This window comes from Schistocerca cancellata, chromosome 2, assembly GCF_023864275.1.
Source record: "Schistocerca cancellata isolate TAMUIC-IGC-003103 chromosome 2, iqSchCanc2.1, whole genome shotgun sequence".
NCBI classification, from domain to species: domain Eukaryota; kingdom Metazoa; phylum Arthropoda; class Insecta; order Orthoptera; family Acrididae; genus Schistocerca; species Schistocerca cancellata.
The window spans coordinates 164,019,309-164,042,361 of record NC_064627.1 but is presented as its reverse complement, the minus strand read 5'-3'; the positions used below and the strand labels follow the sequence as shown (position 1 = coordinate 164,042,361).

At 44.9% G+C, this 23,053-nt stretch overlaps 1 protein-coding gene across 2 annotated transcripts in view; it reads left to right on the top strand.

Moving 5' to 3' along the window:
• LOC126161452 (calpain-5-like) overlaps positions 1–23,053 on the top strand; it is a 323,178-nt gene that overhangs the window by 169,001 nt on the left and 131,124 nt on the right. For both annotated transcript variants that reach the window (XM_049917273.1, XM_049917272.1), the window contains exons 6-7: positions 11,084–11,205; positions 22,051–22,128. In XM_049917273.1, the coding sequence (XP_049773230.1) occupies positions 11,084–11,205; positions 22,051–22,128 (200 nt within the window). The remainder of the gene's footprint in view (positions 1–11,083; positions 11,206–22,050; positions 22,129–23,053) is intronic.

The following is a 23,053-nucleotide window of genomic DNA, read 5'->3' as shown; positions in this document are numbered from 1 at the left end:
GGTGAAGGAAATGGGCGAGAAGTTGCTGAGATTCTGGAGGAATGTGGATAGGGTGTCCTCACATTCTATCCAAATAGCAAAGATGTCATCAATGAATCTGAAGCAGGTGAGGAGTTTAGGATTCTGGGTTTTTAGGAAGGATTCCTCTAGATGGCCCATGAATAGGTTGGCACAGGATAGAGCCATGTGGGTGGCCGGGATTTGTTTGTGGGTAATGCCTTCAAAGGAGAAGTAATTGTGGGTGAGGATATAGTTAGTCATGGCAACTAGGAAGGAGGTTTTGGTTTGGAATCTGTTGGGCATTGGGAAAGATGGCATTCAATAGCGGTAAAGCCATGGGCATTAGGCATGTTTGTGTAAAAGGAGAGGGCATTGATAGTGATGAGTAGGGCACCATGTGGAAAGGGGCAGGAACTGTGGGGACTCAGTGGAGGAGATGGTTGGTATCTTTTATATGGGAGGGTAGGTTCCAGGTAATAGGCTGAAGTGTTGGTCTATGAGAGCAGAGATTCTCTTAGTGGGGGCATAGTAACCGGCTACAATGGGGTGTCCTGGGAGGTTAGGTTTATGAACTTTAGGAAGGATGTAGAAGGTAGGAGTTCTGGGAGGGGTAGGGGTGAGTAGAGAGATGGACTCTGGCGAGAGGTTCTGGGATGGGCGTAAAGAGTTGAGTAGTGACTGGAGATCCTGCTGGATTACTGGAATGGGGTCACTGTGGCAAGGTTTGTAGGTGGAAGTATCTGACAGCTGGTGGAGTCCTTCCACCTGGTAATCCTTGAGGTTCAGAAAAACTGTGGTGGAGCCTTTGCCCTCAGGTAGGATTATGATGTTGGGAACAGTTTTTAGTTGATGGACTGTGGTTCTTTCTGTGGATGTAAGCTTGGTGTGCATGTCGAGGGATTTATGGAATGATAATGAGGCAATGTTTTAGGTTAAGAAATTCTGGAAAGTTAACAAGGGGTGGTTTGGTGTTTGTGGGGGTGGATCACGGTTGGATGGAGGAGTGAACTGAGTTAGGAAATGTTCAATATTGGTCTTAGGTTGAGTCTGATTGGTAGGGTTGGTTTCCACTGTAGGGACCAGGAGAAGGAGGGAAGGTCTTTAACAAGTCCTGCATGATTGAATTTGGGAGTGGAGCAGAAAGGTGAGGCGTTTGGAAAGGACTGATATTTTTGTGGGGCTAAGGCTGGTTTGGAGGTTGTTGTAAAGGTGGTGAACAGTGGTACTCCAAGGCAGGAGTAGGAAGTGAGCAGGATGGAGAGCTTTTTGAGTTGGTGGTGTGCATGTTGCTCGAGTTTCTGCAGGGCAAGAGTTTCAATGTGTGTTATGGGTTCCAGGAGTTTGGGATTGCATAGCAGGCAAATCTTGCGGATGGAGAGAAGGTACTGTATGGAGGTTTGGTCTCATTTGATATGGTTTTGCAGGACTACATTGGTGAGGACTAAAGATTGGTGGAATTTGAAATGTGGAGGTCATTGTGGAAGGAGGATTGGCAACCAGAGATGGGTAATCTGGTGGTAAGGCCATTAGACAGGATTCCATGAGCCAAGCAGCAATGCAGGAAGAGTATGTGGGGCTGGGATCTGGCTAGGGATAAGAAAACTTTTCTGTATTGATGCAGATGGAAGGAGCAAGGATCCATGGTGGTGGAAAAATGCGGAAAATTATATAAATAATATACAATAACGTCTGAAAAATTTTGCAAAAATACACCCAAATATGCGTGAAAATTCACAAAAAAGGTGAAATGAATGCAAAAAGGAGAAACAAGACAAAATCTGGGGGAGTCGACGATAGCGATATCCCGAAATTCACTAAAATTGGCGAGAAGGTACAAGGATTAATGTAAAGAATAACTAATATATATGTATTTTACTGTGGGTAGCATGTCTGAGGGTTTATAAGTGTGGAGAAGGGGGTTGGCAGATGTGACTGGATGGTGAAATTAGTGGGTGCGAACTGGGATAGAATGGAGAAAGTGTGGGGGTTGGGGGAGGGGTTCATTAGATGAAATACAATATCATGTGGCACTGGAAAGGTGCGGGAGTAAACTCGCAAAAATACAGGAAACGACACAGGGTGAGAGATCATTTTGAAAGAATAGGATTAATTATATTGGCGGGAGTAGCATAGGACATAAGATACTGCACCTACAATCAGCGTGGTCTCGTAGCTGTGTGTTGTGCGCGGCCAAGACAGTTGATACAGTGTGACTCGTAAGTAGAGCATGCAGTGTGGCTTGTAAGGCAACAAGAAAAATACAGGAAAGAGGAGAAAGAGGACAGACTAGAGTATAGTGATGCAAAAGAAAATAGCGACAAAGGAGAACAGCACTGGGTTAGGATCGAAAAAAAGCCATCATGCAAAAATCAAACAATGGAAAACCCAGGATGGAATGTAACAATATTATGAAAAGGAAAGTTGCTACTCACCATATAGTGGAGATGCTGAGTCACAGATAGGCACAACAAAAAGACTTTCACAATTAAAGCTTTCAGCCAATGGCCTTCATCAACAATAGAAACAAATACACGCATGCATGCACACACACACACACACACACACACACACACACACACACACACACACACACGACTGCAGTCACACACACACACACACACGACTGCAGTCTCAGGCAACCGAAACCACACTGTGAGCAGCAGCACCAGTGTGTATTGGGAGTGGCAACTGGGTGGGGGTAAGGAGGAGGCTGGGGTGGGGTGGGGAGGGGGGAGGGATAGTATGGTGGGGATGGTGGACAGTGAAGTGCTGCAGGTTAGGCGGTGGTCAGGGAAGAGGTGGGGAGTGGTGGGATGGGAGGAAGTAGCGGAAAAGGAGAGAAATAAATAAATAAATTAATTAATTAATTAATTAATTAAAAGACTGGGTGTGGTGGTGGAATGATGACTGTGTAGTGTTGGAATGGTAGGAGGGAAAGGGCTGGATGGGTGAGGACAGCGACAAACGAAGGTTGAGACCAGGAGGGTTATGGGAACGTAGGATGTATTGCAGGGAAAGTTCCCCCCGCGGTTCTGGGTGACTTTCCCAAAACCTACGCCTTTTCATAGACCTCTCCAGTCCTTTTCCTTCACCCTTCTTCCTTCCTCTTCAACCCTTCTGCCTGAAGAAGGCTCCACTGGCTCCAAAAACTTGATGAGTAGATTTTTTATCTATCCTATTAAATAATTTTATCAATAAATGATTGTTTTCGTTTTTACTATATGTCTTGGTATATAGTCACAGTTTTGTTCCTGCCATAACCTTCCACCCTTATACTGTAAACTACTTGGTGGCAATGACATCTGCACAGGCCACGATTACCAACATGAGACAGTTGTTTCCAGTACACAGGAAGCTTATGGAGTGCCTGTACCACTGTCCATTCTATGGCTGCTGCATGCTGATGGACTGCTTATGCAATAGAGAAAATTGTAAGTGTCGTCTTGAACAACCACCTCCTCAGCATATCTATGTTTCTTTTGCGTGTACTTTAGTCATCCCACACAGGAAGCTTATGGGGTGCCTGTACCACTGTCCATTCTATGGCTGCTGCATGCTGATGGACTGCTTATGCAATTGAGAAAATTATAAGTGTCATCTTGAACAGCCACCTCCTCAGCATACCTATGTTTCTTTTGCTTGTACTTTGTACTTTCAGATATATTTTACATTACTGCTCCTATATTTAACATGCATGTATGCTTTTATATGTTATTAATTTACACCTCTTTTATGTTTGTAAGTTAACCATTGCACTCTATATATATAAAATTTGGCAACAAATCTAATTTTTAACTACACTTTCTTATATTCTGATATGTGATTCCTCTCAGTAATTACAAGGACTGGCCAGAAGTAACCAACCTAACATCTGCACAGTTATCCACACAGTACATTCTTCACTCCCGAAATCATCCTGGCCTCAACCTATAGTAACCTACTGTCCCCACACCCACCACCCAACCATTTGCACCCCCTCTGTCAATCATCTCCTCCCAACTCACGTCCCCTCACCCTCATTGTGCACTGCTATCTGTCAATGCACCCACAGATCTTTTCCCCTTCCTTGCTCCTCTTCTTTCTGCTCCCTTTTTATCCCTTCCCTCTCTCCCCACAGCTTCCCGACACTGCACCACATAGTCATGTCTGCCACATCTAGTCCCTGCTTGCTTTACCAGCTGCACTGGTTCTTCTTTCCCTATCCATACCTGGCTATCTCCCCCCTTTTCCACTACACTATGGGCTGTTGTTCCCATTCAACAAGTTGCAGTTTCAATCTGGACTGAACAGCTAGAGACAGCAGTTCTGTGTGTCTGAGGCATGCTAACTTGTGTGAGTGTGTGTTTTTCTTTTCTGATGAAGGTTTTGACAGAAAACTTAATGTCTTTTCGTTATGCCTGTCTGCAACTCAACATGTCATCTTTGTGTGAGTAGCAGTCTGTCCTTTCCATAACTGTTGATATTCCAACCTGGACTTTCGATTGTTTGGTTAAGAAGTGATTTTCATACATAAGTTGAAAATTGAAATGTTGTGGGCTGGCAGGAGAGCCAACACCGGGTGACTAGAGGAAGCCGAAAGGCACGCGTTTTAGCTTACGCAGGCTGGCGTGAGGTCTGGAACAGGACAAGGAAATTAGACTTTAGAAAAAACGGATGTAGCTGGTGGAATACTTAACTTTAATCCATAAATGGTGAACATCGCTCTTGATGGTACATTATTACAGTATCAATAGTAACTGGTACTGGTGCCTTGCTAGGTCGTAGCAAATGACGTAGCTGAAGACTATGCTAACTATTGTCTCGGCAAATGAGAGCGTATTTTGTCAGTGAACCATCGCTAGCAAAGTCAGTTGTACAACTGGGGCGAGTGCTAGGAATTCTCTCTAGACCTGCCGTGTGGCGGCGCTCGGTCTACAATCACTGATAGTAGCGACACACGGGTCCGACGTATACTAACGGACCGTGGCTGATTTAAAGGCTACCACCTAGCAAGTGTGGTGTCTGGCAGTGACACCACATGCCTCCCCCGCAAATTGGCGTACAGTTATGGCATAAGGCTTCCGCCTGCTGTGGGGAGGACCCCATGTTGACGTATGCGACGAGGTGGGGAGCCTAACAACAGGCGAGGCTGTGCCACCCGCACCCTGCCATTCGGACCGCGGGGAGCTAGGAAACACCTGAAAACCTGCTCCAGGGTGCACGCCAACAAGCAGTGTATGCGCCCGTAGAGAGACAGGAGGGGCCGAAGGGTCGACCTCCATCGGGCCGGGGCACCCGAATGGCGAAGACGACATATGGTCCGGAGCGGGCAAGAGTTCCATCTCGGAGGACAACTGGTCACGGGAAGCGATTGGCGGCACGTGACCTAGGGAGGTGCCCGGTGGTTGCAGCGACGCGTCCACTGCAGGCGTCGCCAGCGGGAGAACAGGCGGCGGCGCATCGCCATGGGGCAAAATGGAAGGCAGCATCGGTAACACCTGGGGGCTGAGGTGAGCCAGTAGATGGGACCCCAGGGCGCTGACCCGATGGCACCATCACTGAAAGCAGATGGGGAGCGGCAGATCCCGTGCGACGACAGAGGCGCAGCTGATTGAGATGCCCACGCACCTCACCAGAGGCCCCCAAAACCAGATACATAGCGCGGCCGAGGCAGCGAAGAACGCGCCCTTCGAGCCAACGCCGTGAATCTCGATAGTGGCGGTAGTAGACAACATCGCTTGGGGCAAAAGCAAGTGTCTGCCGCTGCACAGGAACCTGATGCGGCGGATGTAGCAAAGACATCAAGGTTCGATGAGGGTGACCGTGGAGCAACTCAGCCGGCGAGCGACCATCTCAGGGCTGAGAGCGATACGAGGACAAAAAGAGCAATCATGCGCCCTCCCGAGAATGCGACTCTTTCAACTTCAACATCTGTGACTTGAAAGTCCTGACCAATCGTTCAGCGGCACCGTTTGACTGTGGCGAAAACAGCGCGGACGTCAGATGTTGAATACCATTGGCCTTGCAGAATGACTGAAATTCTGCGGACATGAATTGTGGCCCATTGTCGGAAACAATAGTCTATGGAAGACCTTCAATGCAAAAGATAGCGGATAATGCTTGGATGGTGGCAGATGACGTCGTGGAAGACATCCGGACAACAAAAGGAAAATTACTGAATGAATCTACCACAACCAACCATAGAGCATTCCAGAATGGACCAGCAAAATCGATGTGTAAGCATTGCCAAGGGGAAGTGGCTTTTGGCCATGCAAAAAATTTCCACGGTGGTGCTGATTGTTGTTTGGCACACACCATGCAAGAAGAGCACATTCGTAATCGCAGCATCGATTCCGAACCAAGTACAGTGCTGATGAGCAAGTTGTTTTGTTCTCACTATACCCCAATGTCCTTGGTGGAGAAGCTGTAAGACAGAGGACTGTAACGAACGTGGGACCATGACCCTGGACTGATCATTATCAGAACGCAACAGCAAAACACCACATCGTACAAAAAGTCTCCCCTGGTGAGCAAAAAATCAGCGAACCAACGGATCCCCGATCCGTGACTTTGACAAGGGCCATTGAGTAGCAACAAAACGCTGAATGGTAGCAAGGACAGGGTTGGCAGCTGTGGCTGTAGCTACACGACGAAAATCTATCGGAAATGATTCGACCACGTCATCGGTTTCCGAATCAATGAACATGCAAGCAAGTTCGGAAGAATCGAATGATCTATCCTCAGCAACAGGCAAACGGGACAACGCATCGGCGTTTCCGTGCTTAGCAGTGGACCGATACAAGATGTCGTAGCGGTACTGCGAGAGGAAAATAGACCAGCGAATGAATTTCTGCGCTGTACATGGAGGTACAGGCTTGGTGGGATGAAAAAGCCATGTCAAAGGTTTGTGGTCGGTGATGATGGTAAAGTGACGACCATATAAGAAATCATGAAACTTTGTAACACCAAATACGAGAGCCAATGCTTCTTTCTCGATCTGTGAATAATTTCTTTGCACAGACAAGAGCAATTTGGACGCAAAGTCAATAGGGCGATCGTGAGATCCATCTTTGTGCGCAAGCACAGCACTGATCCCGAAATCCAATGCATCCACCATCAATAAAAGGGGCTTCCAGGGATCGAATGGCATAAGGCAAGTATTGGAAAGCAACGCCGATTTCAACTGGCGAAAGGCGCGTTCGCATTCCGTCGTCCAGACGAACGGAACACCTTTACGGCATAAGCGATGAAGCGGAGCTGAAATGGAAGAGGCATGGGGAACAAATTTGTTATAGTAATTTATTTTTCCCAGCACACTCTGTAACTGCTTCAAATTCTGCGGCAAAGGCAAGTCTTGCATGGCATGGAGGTGCTCTGGACTGGGATGTATGCCTTGGGCATTGAGTACATGTCCCAGATAGGGTAAGTCACGAGCAAAAAACACACATTTGTCCTTCCGCAAGCAAATACCATTTTGTCACAAGACCTGAAATAATGTTCTGAGATTGGCTAAATGTTCTTCTTCCGTCTTTCCGGAGATCACAATATCGTCCAGAAGTTTGCTGCAGTAGGGACCGACGCACTAACAGTTTGTAGATATTGCTGAAACAATGCAGGGGCGGATGCACACCCGAATGGCAGTCGTTTGAATCGATACAAACCAAGATGCGTGTTAACCACCAAAACGCGCTGGGATTCTTTGCCCACCGGTATGTGCAAGTACGCATCTGCTAGGTCCAACTTCGAAAAATATTTACCCGGGCACAGTTTGTCAAAAAGATCTTCCAGGTGGGGTAAAGGAAAAGTTGCAGTCACTAGTTGTGGATTCACTGTTGCCTTGAAGTCCACACAAAGTCTCAATTTTCCAGAAGGTTTTTGCAAAATTACTAAGGGTGATGCCCAGAGAGAAGCCTGCACACATTCAATTACACCTTGTGATTCCAAATCGTGTAATGTTTTTGCGACCTCATCACGCAGTGCGTGGGGAACTTTGCGCGCTCTGAAAAACTTCGGTTGCACATTTACTTTCAGTTCGAAATGTGCTTTATAGTTCTTAGCGCAACTGAGGCCCAGTGCAAAAATGTCTGCAAATTCTTCACATAGACGAGAAACACTGTCTGAAGGCATGGTCTGGTTCACTGATAGGACCTGATTTACTATAGTCAAGTTAAACAACTGAAATAAATCGAAACCAAACAAGTTCACTGCAGAAGAAGAACGAAGGACATAAAATGACACAAGTTTTGTTTGTCCCTTGTATGTTGCAAGAAGGCTGCACTGTCCTAACACAGGGATCTGGTGAGCCGAATAGCTAGTTAACTTAGCAGTTGCGGCACGCAACGGAGGTGTGCCCAGCAGTGTGTAAGTGTCTTTAGTGGTCAGTGAAACTGCAGCCCTGGTATCGAGCTGGAATGGTATCACTTTGCCGTTAATGTCCAAGTCTACAAAAAGTTTATTGTCCTGCTGACGACAAGAGCGACTGTCTCGTGCAACGTGAACCGACACTGGTACAAAATCACTTGCTACTTGACGGGAGTGCCGGCGACGTCGATGCACACTATTTGTGGGACGAACACAGTCACCGTTAGAGAGAGTGGCACTGGGCGGAGTGGCATGAACTACATGAATTTCCATGGGTGAAGTGTCGCGTGCCTTAGTATCCTTGGTTCGATTCCGATTCCGGCGCGAAGCAGAGGGCCGGGAATGATTTTGAGTTTCCGATCTGAGCTTTTTCTGGCAAACACTTTGAACATGTCCTTTTTTATTACAGTAAAAGCAAATAGCTTGGCGTGATGGGCAATTCTCACGCAAATTCTCACTAGCACACCGCGGGCATGATTTTAGCACTGCATTTGCTTGCCGGCGCGGTACACATGGCTGAGAGCCTGGCGGCAGCAGCGCAGTCAGGTGCGAGGACTGTTTACTGTTCCGTGCAGCTCGCCTGGCGGGCCGGTTAACCTGACATACGGGTGGCGAAGTTTCAAATGATTCCTGAGCAAAGTCAATTGTGTCCTGCCGATCCAATATGTCCATTACTTGTTGAAGAGAGGGATTGACTAGTTTCAAAATCTGTTCCCGTATACGAACATCAGAAACGTTCTGTGCAATTGCATCATGCACCATAGTATCTGAATAAGGGAGTTCACATTGACACTCAAAAGCACAATCCCTAGTAAGGCCTTGCAAGGTTGCAACTCAGTCCCTATTAGTCTCACCTGCTGTGCGTTTTGTACGAAAGAAGGTATACCGTTTGGCAACTACATTGACTGATTCTTTGAAATTTGCATCTAATGCAGACAAAATTTCGTCGTAGGACAGAGTAGCTACGTCGTGTCGGTGAAATAATTTGACTATCACACGGTACGTGGTCACCCCGACGGAAGATAATAAAAAAGGCTGCCGCTCATTACCTTGAATTCTGTAGGCAGCGAGATGGAATCCAAATTGGCGTGACCACTCCGTCCAGCTTTCCAGTGCAGCATCAAAAGGATGAAAAGTTGGTGCAACTGCGTGGTGTAGCTGCGTTAGCTGTGGAGCGGCGGCTGCCGCATCGTTTTGCATTGCACGTTGACCCTGGATGAGCTGTCCAAGGGCATCCAGTAAGGCCTGCGTCTGCTGATTCTGTAAGCGATAAAATTCGGACAGTACATCTGGAGATGGTGGCGAAGCCATTACACAAGTAATTCAGGGCAGTATAGTTACGAACGCAGTGTTGCCTCATCGCCAATGTTGTGGGTTGGCAGGAGAGCCAACACCGGGTGACTAGAGGCAGCCGAAAGGCACGCGTTTTAGCTCACGCAGGCTGGTGTGAGGTCTGGAACAGGACAAGGAAATTAGACTAGAAAAAACGGATGTAGCTGGTGGAATACTTAACTTTAATCCATAAATGGTGAACATCACTCTTGACGGTACATTATTACAGTATCAATAGTAACTGGTACTGGCGCCTTGCTAGGTCGTAGCAAATGATGTAGCTGAAGGCTGTGCTAACTATCGTCTCAGCAAATGAGAGCGTATTTTGTCAGTAAACCATCGCTAGCAAAGTCGGTTGTACAACTGGGGCGAGTGCTAGGAAGTCTCTCTAGACCTGCCGTGTGGCGGCACTCGGTCTACAGTCACTGATAGTAGCGACACGCGGGTCCGACGTATACTAACGGACCGCGGCCGATTTAAAGGCTACCACCTAGCAAGTGTGGTGTCTGGCGGTCACACCACATGAAATAAGGTCATAAATATACAAATAAGTGACAAATTAATGTTGTATTGATCCTTTGTAAACAGATGTATAATTCAGCAGATCTTTTCTGTTAACATTGGTCATCTCATATATCAGAGTGGAAATGCTGAGCGATTGCTTAATAAGGGAAAGGCAACCAGTCAATTATAGCAGACTAATGTGTGAGCTATCGACACATGTACCAGACAACAGTATTCATACTAGCTTTCAAGCTCGTACTCTTTTTTTCTGTCAAAGTAACACAGATTCACACACACAACCACACAAACACCCAAGTGCATGCTCCCACAGTGAGACTGACAGAATGTTTCACAGAAAACCTATAAAACTAAAAAAACAAATAATTACCAAAGAGTTAAGTGGGCACCAGAAATCAAACATAGTTGTAAATAGTGTTGTAACACAAACAATATTTCAGAGGTTGATTGGTGTCAAAGCAGTATGTATGTGTTAAACACATCACAGCACCTGAAGGAGGTAACTGGAGCTTATTGAAATATTGTACAGAATAATGGAATTAACAACTCGTATGAACACCCAAGAGCATGTCATTAAGCACATATATCATTAATCACTTCAGTCACCAACCATGTGTCCTTTGCGTTGCTGTCTTGTAAGGTGATAAACTTACTTTCTTTTGTTTATGTAGAATATGTTCATTTGATGCAAAGGCTGAAATACCTTTGTTATTTTTTCGTCTTATAGATCACATGATGATTATGATGTCTGTAGAGCTGAAACTGCTTAACTACTCAAATATAATACAATGTGACCAATACAGCAAATTCTGTAATTTATTTTTTAAAAATTCAACTTAATAGAAGACAGTTTTGTTAAATGTCAGTTTATTTCTTCTGTCACATTTAGGTTCTGAATGAAGAAGAATTTGGTACCAGAACAGATATGGGTCTCTGCAGAGGAACTGCCTATGCTGTGACAGCTGTCAAAAAAGTTTATTTGGGAGAAACAAGCCTGAGGAATATTTTCAAGTAAGAGTTAAGTAAAATACTGTACTGATAAATCATGCTTTTATATAAGCTAATAATGTTAGTTGACTGGAATACTCTCTTTCAAATTTTAAAGGTGGCAGGGGTAAAATACAGGGAGCAAAAGGCTATTTACAATTTGTACAGAAACCAGATGGAAGTTATAAGAGTCGAGGGGCATGAAAGAGAAGCAGTTGTTGGGAAGGGAGTGAGACAGGGTTGTAGCCTCTCCCCAATGTTATTCAATCTGTATATTGAGCAAGCAGTAAAGGAAACAAAAGAAAAATTCATAGTAGGTATTAAAATCCATGGAGAAGAAATAAAAACTTTGAGGTTCACCGATGACATTGTAATTCTATCAGAGACAGCAAAGGACTTGGAAGAGCAGTTGAACGGAATGGACAGTGTCTTGAAAGGAGGATATAAGATGAACATCAACAAAAGCAAAACGAGGATAATGGAATGTAGTCAAGTCAGGTGATGCTGAGGGAATTAGATTAGAAAATGAGACACTTAAAGTAGTAAATGAGTTTTGCTATTTGGGGAGCAAAATAACTGATTATAGTCGAAGTAGATAAAATATAAAATGCAGACTGGCAATGGCAAGGAAAGCATTTCTGAAGAAGAGAAATTTGTTAACATCGATTATAGATTTAAGTGTCAGGAAGTCATTTCTGAAAGTATTTGTATGGAGTGTAGCCATGTATGGAAGCGAAACGTGGACGATAAATAGCTTGGACAAGAAGAGAATAGAAGCTTTCAAAATGTGGTGCTATAGAAGAATGCTGAAGATTAGATGGGTAGATCACATAACTAATGATGAAGTATTGAATAGAATTGGGGAAAAGAGGAGTTTGTGGCACAACTTGACAAAAAGAAGGGACCGGTTAGTAGGACATGTACTGAGGCATCAAGGGATCACAAATTTAGCATTGGAGGGCAGCGTGGAGGGTAAAAATCGTAGAGGGAGACCAAGAGATCAATACACTAAGCAGATCCAGAAGGATGTAGGTTGCAGTAAGTACTGGGAGATGAAGAAGCTTGCACAGGATAGGGTAGCATGGAGAGCTGCATCAAACCAGTCTCAGGACTGAAGACCACAACAACAACAACAACAACAATAATGGTAGGAGCAGGTTTAAGACCTGCTTTCAGGGGAACACTACAAGTAGCCCTTCCAAACAAAGCAATCCGTGGGTCAGCAACTTGTGATTATTTCTCTCTGTGTCTGTGAATTTGATTCTCCATGTGCAGGCATGTTTAACTGATAAAATGTGTGCATACTGACATTCTTTCCTCTGTGTATGTTTTGACACTGAATTATTGAGCTGACTTCTCATTTATTTATTTTTTTATAATGCTGTACATTTTCTTGTATGTCTCATGTGTCTTTGCTTGGTATACAGTTACATTTTTGATTACTCTTTCTTGTGAAGAAGCAAGTAGCAACTAAATAATTTTTTATAAAATCAATATAAAGAATGGTTTATATACAGTGTTAGCACTGAACCTGAGTATTCTGGATTTAGTTTCTTCTGTTAACCTTTTATGGATTGTTTGGAAACATTTAATTATCAAGATCCTCCAGAAAATGAAGCTATAAACAGAAAGAGAACATTGTTGGCTGGAAACATTTGTGTAAGCTAATATACCAATCACTGAGGTATTTCTCAGTATGCTTACCACTTAAAAAAAAATAGACACATTTCATATGATGGGATCAACTTTTGCCTTCCTCAGCCATAAATCTCTGCCTAGGACTAAAACCAGTGCATGGCAGCTCTTTGCACATTTTCATCAATTGAAAATAGTAATGAGACAGTCATTTCTTCATGCATAAAAAAGGATGGAAATCACTGGGAACAAATTGTCCTGTAGAACAAATGGTAAAACACCTAATTAGATATTCTTCATATGTAAAAAAGGATGGAAATCACTAGGAACATATTGTCCTATAGAACAAATGGCAAAACACCTTCCAGTGTAGCAGGTACTGAAAATGTATTGGGAATTAAGCTGTATGTGGAGAAACATTTTCAGTGTTCTGTTTAAAATAACATGTTCATTGAACATTTCACATCTCTTATTCTGAATGATCCATCATAATATGCAGAATCAGAGTATCTGTAGGGAATGTTAGCCAAGTTTCTGTAAACAGAATACACTAATAGACCTGCTTCAGAAGATCATCATTAATAAATGACAGCCACCCAGTGCATTCTTCACCACTGAGAATTGGACAGCATCCAGAAAATCGCTTTCACAGCAATATATCTTTCTTCTGATGATGTCCACCCTATACAACGACACAAACTAAAAATGAGTATCGATATCCACTGCAATAACCCACTAAAATTCTTTATCAGGGGCCGTACTTGACTGTTTGTAAGGAGAAACACACAGCCCACATTTTTAGGTCCTACAGTGGTGATCAGGGAAAGCTTACCATTGTATGTGATTATCTTATCCTCAGTCTCCCACATGAATAATGGGAAATCCGGGATGGAAAAATGACTATATTATGAACAGGATAGATTCCTATTCACGACATAGTGGAGACGTTGAATCGCAGACAAAACACTGCTAAATAAGGAAGCTTTCAGCCAAAAGGCCTTCTTCTGAAGTAGAGAACACACACACACACACACGCGCACACACACACACGACTGCTGTCTCTGGGCACCCAGAAGCAGCAATCAAGTCTGTGTGAGTTTCGTGTGTGTGTGTGTGTGTGTGTGTGTGTGTGTGTGTGTGTGTGTGTGTGTGGTGTCTACTTCAGAAGAGGCCTTTTGACATAAAGCTTACTTGTTTAGTGATATTTTTGTTGTGCCTGTCTGGAGCTCAACATCTACAATATATGGTGATTAACAATCTAATCATTTCATAATATTGTCATTAAACCCCTCAAACATGTACACTTGCCTTCACAATTCATGGATTGCAATTTATGGATAACATCTGTTATTTTATTCACTGGTGGTGCTTCACAAACTGTAAATATTTTTAAAAAGTCATTATCATCTAATACTATGAGCTGCTAATAAATGAACATTTTTTGTTACTATTTACAATCTTTCTGGTAATCAGGCCACATAAAAAATGTTGTTGCAGGCTAAATAGCAGCATATTACTGCTTTGGTGCCAATAATAAAATTAAAATTAAAATAAGACATTATGTAGCACTGTTGTCAAAAGGATAAAATGCATTTACACATTTTTATAATGTTTCCCCACTTCCACACTCTTTGACATTACATGGCGTGCCCTCTGCATACTGCATGTTGCATGATGTTGATCATAAAGACTTAAATTGGTAGCAAATAAAGGTGTCTTTAATAGCAGCTAATGGTGTTACATAAAAATGCCTGCGTAATGATTCTTTAACTTCTCCTAAAGTATTTGTTGACAGAACAGTCTGATTTCCATGCGCTTGATGATGGCGACAGAGTTGCTAGCCGAAATATTGTGCCTGGTGGACACTGAGAACTGGCGGAACAATTGTAGACTGTTCTGTCAATGACTTTGTGAAACAAATACTAACAAAGAGATAGAGTGGCTGGCCAGTACTTACCTCAGCTCAGTACAGCCGATAGATACACATAAAACAGAACCGAAAATTACATTCCTAGCTTTCGGAACAAATGTTCCTTCATCAGGGAGGAGAGAGGGGAAAGAAAGGGAAGAAGGGAAAGGGGATTCAGTTACTCACAACCCAGGCTATGAAGCAACAGGGAAAGGAAAATAGGGAGGGTAGCAAGGATGGAGGCATGGTTGTCAGAGGGAAGCCAAAGATATTCTACTGTAAGTACTGTGCCAGCTTCAAACCAAAGAGGATGCATACAGAAGTAAAGAGGTATATAGTATAAAGATAAACACAACTATGTAGGATGAAAAGATGCTTGAATGGCTAAAGAGGAAAGGGAAAGAGGAGAAGACTGAAGAGTAAATGGGAGTGAGGTTGTTTAACGTAGGTTCAGTCCAGGGGGATGGCGGGATGAAAGGATGTGTTGGAGTGCAAGTTCCCATCTCCGCAGTTCAGAGGGACTGGTGTTGGGTGGGAGAAGCCAAATGGCACATACGGTGTAGCAGGTTCCTAGGTCCCTAGAATTATGCTGGAGGGCATGCTCCGCTACTGGGTATTGGGCATCTCCGAGGCGGACAGTTCGTCTGTGTCCGTTCATGCGCTCAGCCAGTTTAGTTGTTGTCATGCCGATGTAAAAGGCTGTGCAGTGCAGGCATGTCAGTTGATAAATGACATGTGTAGTTTCACACGTGGCCCTGCCTTGAATTGTGTATGTTTTACCAGTAGCGGGGCTGGAGTAGGTGGTTGTGGGGGGATGCATGGGGCACGTTTTGCAGCGGGGTCGGTTACAGGGGTAGGAACCGCTGGGTAGAGAAGGTGGTCTGGGAATATTGTAGGGTTTAACAAGGATGTTACGGAGGTTAGGGGGGCGACGAAAGGCAACTCTGGGTGGTGTGGGGAGAATTTTGTCAAGGGATGATCACATTTCAGGGGTTGACTTGAGAAAGTCATATCCCTGGCGGAGTAATTTGTTGATGTTTTCGAGGCCAGGATAATATTGGGTGACAAGGGGGATGCTTCTGTGTGGTCTGGGGGTAGGAACATTGTTGTTGGACGGGGAGGAATGTATTGCTCGGGAGATCTGTTAGTGGACAAGGTCTGTAGGATAGTTGCGGGAGAGGAAAGCACTGGTCAGTTTATTGGTGTAATAGTTGAGGGATTCATCACTGGAGCAGATGCGTTTGCCACGAATAGCTAGGCTGTAGGGAAGGGAGCGTTTGATGTGGAATGGATGGCAACTATCAAAGTGAAGGTACTGTTGTTTGTTTGTGGGTTTGATATGGACAGAGGTGTGGATGTGAGCTTCAACAAGACGAAGGTCAACATCCAGGAAGGTGGCTTGGGTTTTGGAGAAGGACCAGGTGAAATTCAGATTCGAAAAGGAGTTGAGGTTATGGAGGAAATTAAGGAGTGTTTCTTCACCATGAGTCCAGACCACAAAGATGTCATCTATAAACCTATACCAGGCCAGGGGAAGCAGCTGTTGGGTCTTCAGGAAAGCCTCCTCCATGCGGCCCATGAAGAGGTTGGCATAGGACGGAGCCATCCTGGTTCCCATGGCCGTTCCCCTGATTTGTTTGTAGGTCTGGCCTTCAAAAGTGAAGTAGTTATGGGTGAGGATGGAGTTGGTAAGTGTGATAAGGAACGAGGTTTTTGGAAGATCTTCGGGTGGGCGTTGGGAGAGGTAGTGCTCAAGGGCAGAGAGACCATGGGTATGTGGGATGTTGGTGTAAAGGGATGTAGCATCTATGGTGACAAGAAAGGTTTCAGGTGGGAGAGGAGTGGGAATGGATTTGAGGCGCTCTAGGAAGTGGTTTGTGTCTTTGATGTAGGATGGGAGTCTGCGGGTGATAGGTTGGAGGTGCTGGTCTACCAGAGCTGAGACACGTTCGGTTGGGGCTTTGAAGCCTGCTACAATGGGACGGCCAGGATGGTTCTCTTTGTGGATTTTGGGTAGTAGGTAGAAGGTAGGGGTACGTGGCTCAGGTGGAATGAGTAAGTCTATGGAAGCCGTTGTGAGGCCTTGTGAGGGACCTTGGATTTTTAGGATTTTTTGCAGCTCAGTCTGGATGGAGGGAATGGGATCCTGGGTAACAGCTTTGTAGGTTGAGGTGTCGGAGAGTTGACGCAGTCCTTCTGCCACATACTCCACACGGTCAAGTACGACAGTTGTGGAGCCTTTATCCGCCGGGAGGATGACAATAGAGTGGTCTATTTTCAGCTCCTTAATGGCACGGGATTCAGCTGGGGTGATGTTGGGGGTTGTCGGGATGTTCTTCAAGAAGGACTGGGAGGCAACACTGGATGTGAGGAATTCCTGAAATGTCTGCAAGGGATGGTTTTGGGGGAGGGGAGGAGGATCCCTTTGGGAAGGCAGTCGGAACTGTTCTAGACAGGGTTCAACACTGGGTCTAGTATTTGGGGGCTGTGTTTGGGTAGTGAAGTGATATTTCCAGTTGAGGTTCCGGGTGAATGAGAGGAGATCTTTAACCAGGCCAGTGTGGTTGAATTTAGGCGTGGGACTAAAGGTTAAGCCTTTTGATAGAACAGATGTCTCTGGAGGAGAGAGGGATCTGGATGAGAGGATTAGGACTGAATTGGGACTAGTGATATGTGACATTTGACTGTGGTTATAATTGAGATTTGGTCTGTGTGGGGTATGTGCTGGGATGGGGAGATTGAGTAGGGTGGCTAGGCTAGGTTTGTTGGCTATGAGGGGGGTTTGTTGAAGGTTCTGTTGTGGTTGGTGTTTGTGATGGATAGGGAGAGGGACCCCACTTCTTAGGTGTTGCACTAGCACTGTGGATAGTTTTTTCAGGTGGTGTGTGGCATGGAGCTCAAGTTTGCAGCTGGCTTCTAGGATGATGTTCCTGAGTGTGTTCTCCAAGCAAGGGTTTGAGAGGTGAAGGACTTTGAAGAGAGATAGGAGCTGTTGGGAGTGGTGGTTACATGAAGTAGTGTAGAGATTCAGGACAAGTTGGGTAAGGGCTAAGGATTGAAGGTTCTGGAAGTCCAGGAGAGATTAGTGGAAGGAGGAATTGCACCCGGAGATGGGAACTTTTAAGGTAAGCCCTTTAGGGATAATTCCAAAGGTTAAGCAGGACCGGAGGAAAAGTATGTGGGATTGCAGTTTGGCTACGGTGAATGCATGTTTCCGGAATGAATGTAAATAATGTGGTATAGAAAGAAAAATACGGAAAAAGTTGACCAGCCCAAGCAAGTATGTCCAGATCAGGGGTAAAGAACACACGTTGCTCAAAAACAGAGATCGCGCGTGCCGAAAAAAAGATCGCGCGTGCCGCAAAAAAGATCCCGCGTGCCGCAAAAAAGATCGCGCGTGCTGCAGAAAAGATCGCCGATGGCGCAGAAATGTCCCAAAAAAATTTTCTTGTGGCAGAGAAAGATAGCCAATGGCACAAAAATATCACCAGCAACAAGAAATCGACGGAAATGGATGATACTGGTAGGTGTGGAAGAGATTGTTGGCAGTGATTGTTGGCTGGGAAACAGCGAATAACGAACGTTAAAACTATGTAATGTTGAATAAATACATCAATAAATAAAAAAGAGAAGAGGACTATAAACGGAACAAGATAATAGAACGAAGATGAAACCAGCACAGTTGGTGACGAAAATATTTATTTATGTATATATAAAACACTGAAGAAGAGAAAGTGTTAAGATGACAGATGTAAGTGATAGTTAACAAAAGGGACAAAACAATGAAGAATGTGGACCATATAGGTGATCTAAATGATTAATGAAAAATCTCATATAAAGATGTGAAACAAATACTAACAAAGAGATAGAGTGGCCAAACTGCAATCCCACATACTTTTCCTCCGGTCCTGCTTAACCTTTGGAATTATCCCTAAAGGGCTTACCTTAAAAGTTCCCATCTCCGGGTGCAATTCCTCCTTCCACCAGTCTCTCCTGGACTTCCAGAACCTTCAATCCTTAGCCCTTACCCAACTTGTCCTGAATCTCTACACTACTTCATGTAACCACCACTCCCAACAGCTCCTATCTCTCTTCAAAGTCCTTCACCTCTCAAACCCTTGCTTGGAGAACACACTCAGGAACATCATCCTAGAAGCCAGCTGCAAACTTGAGCTCCATGCCACACACCACCTGAAAAAACTATCCACAGTGCTAGTGCAACACCTAAGAAGTGGGGTCCCTCTCCCTATCCATCACAAACACCAACCACAACAGAACCTTCAACAAACCCCCCTCATAGCCAACAAACCTAGCCTAGCCACCCTACTCAATCTCCCCATCCCAGCACATACCCCACACAGACCAAATCTCAATTATAACCACAGTCAAATGTCACATATCACTAGTCCCAATTCAGTCCTAATCCTCTCATCCAGATCCCTCTCTCCTCCAGAGACATCTGTTCTATCAAAAGGCTTAACCTTTAGTCCCACGCCTAAATTCAACCACACTGGCCTGGTTAAAGATCTCCTCTCATTCACCCGGAACCTCAACTGGAAATATCACTTCACTACCCAAACACAGCCCCCAAATACTAGACCCAGTGTTGAACCCTGTCTAGAACAGTTCCGACTGCCTTCCCAAAGGGATCCTCCTCCCCTCCCCCAAAACCATCCCTTGCAGACATTTCAGGAATTCCTCACATCCAGTGTTGCCTCCCAGTCCTTCTTGAAGAACATCCCGACAACCCCCAACATCACCCCAGCTGAATCCCGTGCCATTAAGGAGCTGAAAATAGACCACTCTATTGTCATCCTCCCGGCGGATAAAGGCTCCACAACTGTCGTACTTGACCGTGTGGAGTATGTGGCAGAAGGACTGCGTCAACTCTCCGACACCTCAACCTACAAAGCTGTTACCCAGGATCCCATTCCCTCCATCCAGACTGAGCTGCAAAAAATCCTAAAAATCCAAGGTCCCTCACAAGGCCTCACAACGGCTTCCATAGACTTACTCATTCCACCTGAGCCACGTACCCCTACCTTCTACCTACTACCCAAAATCCACAAAGAGAACCATCCTGGCCGTCCCATTGTAGCAGGCTTCAAAGCCCCAACCGAACGTGTCTCAGCTCTGGTAGACCAGCACCTCCAACCTATCACCCGCAGACTCCCATCCTACATCAAAGACACAAACCACTTCCTAGAGCGCCTCAAATCCATTCCCACTCCTCTCCCACCTGAAACCTTTCTTGTCACCATAGATGCTACATCCCTTTACACCAACATCCCACATACCCATGGTCTCTCTGCCCTTGAGCACTACCTCTCCCAACGCCCACCCGAAGATCTTCCAAAAACCTCGTTCCTTATCACACTTACCAACTCCATCCTCACCCATAACTACTTCACTTTTGAAGGCCAGACCTACAAACAAATCAGGGGAACGGCCATGGGAACCAGGATGGCTCCGTCCTATGCCAACCTCTTCATGGGCCGCATGGAGGAGGCTTTCCTGAAGACCCAACAGCTGCTTCCCCTGGCCTGGTATAGGTTTATAGATGACATCTTTGTGGTCTGGACTCATGGTGAAGAAACACTCCTTAATTTCCTCCATAACCTCAACTCCTTTTCGAATCTGAATTTCACCTGGTCCTTCTCCAAAACCCAAGCCACCTTCCTGGATGTTGACCTTCGTCTTGTTGAAGCTCACATCCACACCTCTGTCCATATCAAACCCACAAACAAACAACAGTACCTTCACTTTGATAGTTGCCATCCATTCCACATCAAACGCTCCCTTCCCTACAGCCTAGCTATTCGTGGCAAACGCATCTGCTCCAGTGATGAATCCCTCAACTATTACACCAATAAACTGACCAGTGCTTTCCTCTCCCGCAACTATCCTACAGACCTTGTCCACTAACAGATCTCCCGAGCAATACATTCCTCCCCGTCCAACAACAATGTTCCTACCCCCAGACCACACAGAAGCATCCCCCTTGTCACCCAATATTATCCTGGCCTCGAAAACATCAACAAATTACTCCACCAGGGATATGACTTTCTCAAGTCAACCCCTGAAATGAGATCATCCCTTGACAAAATTCTCCCCACACCACCCAGAGTTGCCTTTCGTCGCCCCCCTAACCTCCGTAACATCCTTGTTAAACCCTACAATATTCCCAGACCACCTTCTCTACCCAGCGGTTCCTACCCCTGTAACCGACCCCGCTGCAAAACGTGCCCCATGCATCCCCCCACAACCACCTACTCCAGCCCCGCTACTGGTAAAACATACACAATTCAAGGCAGGGCCACGTGTGAAACTACACATGTCATTTATCAACTGACATGTCTGCACTGCACAGCCTTTTACATCGGCATGACAACAACTAAACTGGCTGAGCGCATGAACGGACACAGACGAACTGTCCGCCTAGGAGATGCCCAATACCCAGTAGCGGAGCATGCCCTCCAGCATAATTCTAGGGACCTAGGAACCTGCTACACCGTATGTGCCATTTGGCTTCTCCCACCCAACACCAGTCCCTCTGAACTGCGGGGATGGGAACTTGCACTCCAACACATCCTTTCATCCCGCCATCCCCCTGGACTGAACCTACGTTAAACAACCTCACTCCCATTTACTCTTCAGTCTTCTCCTCTTTCCCTTTCCTCTTTAACCATTCACGCATCTTTTCATCCTACATAGTTGTGTTTATCTTTATACTATATACCTCTTTACTTCTGTATGCATCCTCTTTGGTTTGAAGCTGGCACAGTACTTACAGTAGAATATCTTTGGCTTCCCTCTGACAACCATGCCTCCATCCTTGCTACCCTCCCTATTTTCCTTTCCCTGTTGCTTCATAGCCTGGGTTGTGGGTAACTGAATCTCCTTTCCCTTCTTCCCTTTCTTTCCCCTCTCTCCACCCTGATGAAGGAACATTTGTTCCGAAAGCTAGGAATGTAATTTTCGGTTCTGTTTTATGTGTATCTATCGGCTGTACTGAGCTGAGGTAAGTACTGGCCAGCCACTCTATCTCTTTGTTAGTATTTGTTTCACATCTTTATATGAGATTTTCCATTAATCATTTAGATCACCTATACTGTCAGTGACTTTCTTCATTATATTATAGTAACTTTCTTATTGGTTGTCGCGAACATTGTCTTTGCCATTTCTTTAAAATGATAGTGACATCACTTTAATTTATTTAACTGTTGGTTCTTGGTGAAACATTGTCTATTGCACTAGCAAAATGAAACACATTTTTAGCCTTGTCTCAAAAACTTTATTGTTACAGTGATATGTTGTACTTGCAGAGGACGTGAGAAGCTCCGAATGGTTCGACTTCGAGATCTGCTTAATGATAAGATCAAGAGTGAGACAGAGTCCAAAGGGTTTGTAAAAGAGTTATTTCATTTGGAATTGTCATTGTATTTGTTAGTAAACGATAAGAAATATCAAACAATGGAAAATCCTGGATGAAATAATGACACTATTATGAAAAGGACAGTTGCTACTCGCTATATAGCAGAGATGCTGAGTCGCAGGTAGGCACATTGAAAAGACTGTCAAACAAAACTTTCGACCAACTGGACCATGTGTGTGTGTGTGTGTGTGTGTGTGTGTGTGTGTGTGTGTGTGCGCGCGAACAAAAGCTTTGTTTGACAGTCTTTTTGTTGTGCCTGTCTGCGACACAGCAACTCCATTGTATGGTGAATTGCAACTTTTCTTCTCATAATATTGTCATTAAGCTACACGAAGAGTTATCAGTAGCTTAAATATGAGGAGGATTGGAAAGAAATGCAGAATAATTTTTCTCCCCTGGTATAGCAGCAGGAAGTTGAAATTTCATGACAATGTAGTTTGAAGTTTTCACTACAAAGTGTATTTTGTTTTCATATCCAGCTCTAGCAAGAGAAGCCTGAACTACGAAACAAACATGGTGAGTATGTTACTGTCTTGAACGTGTGAAGATCAGCGAAGTGTGGTTTGATATATGGGCCAAAGGGCTGAAACTTAAGTGAAATTCACAGGGTCGAGTTGTATGGACTGTAGAAATGTTTCCAGGTGGTGTGCATTCTTGCAGGAGCGCTGTGTGAACCATAGATAGAGTGCTGCTGGTAACAGGTGCAACCCCACAGAATGTTGGTGCTACTGAGGTAGCAGTTTTGAATAACCAGCATGCGCGACTGTGATTGATCACAGCAGTTCAGCATTTCCTGTGGTGCAGTGTATGATATTGTTGATGGCACATAGAAATTTCGTGAAGTTAGTGCTTGCTGGGTGCCTAAGAACCTGAGGGAAAACCAAAAGGGGCAG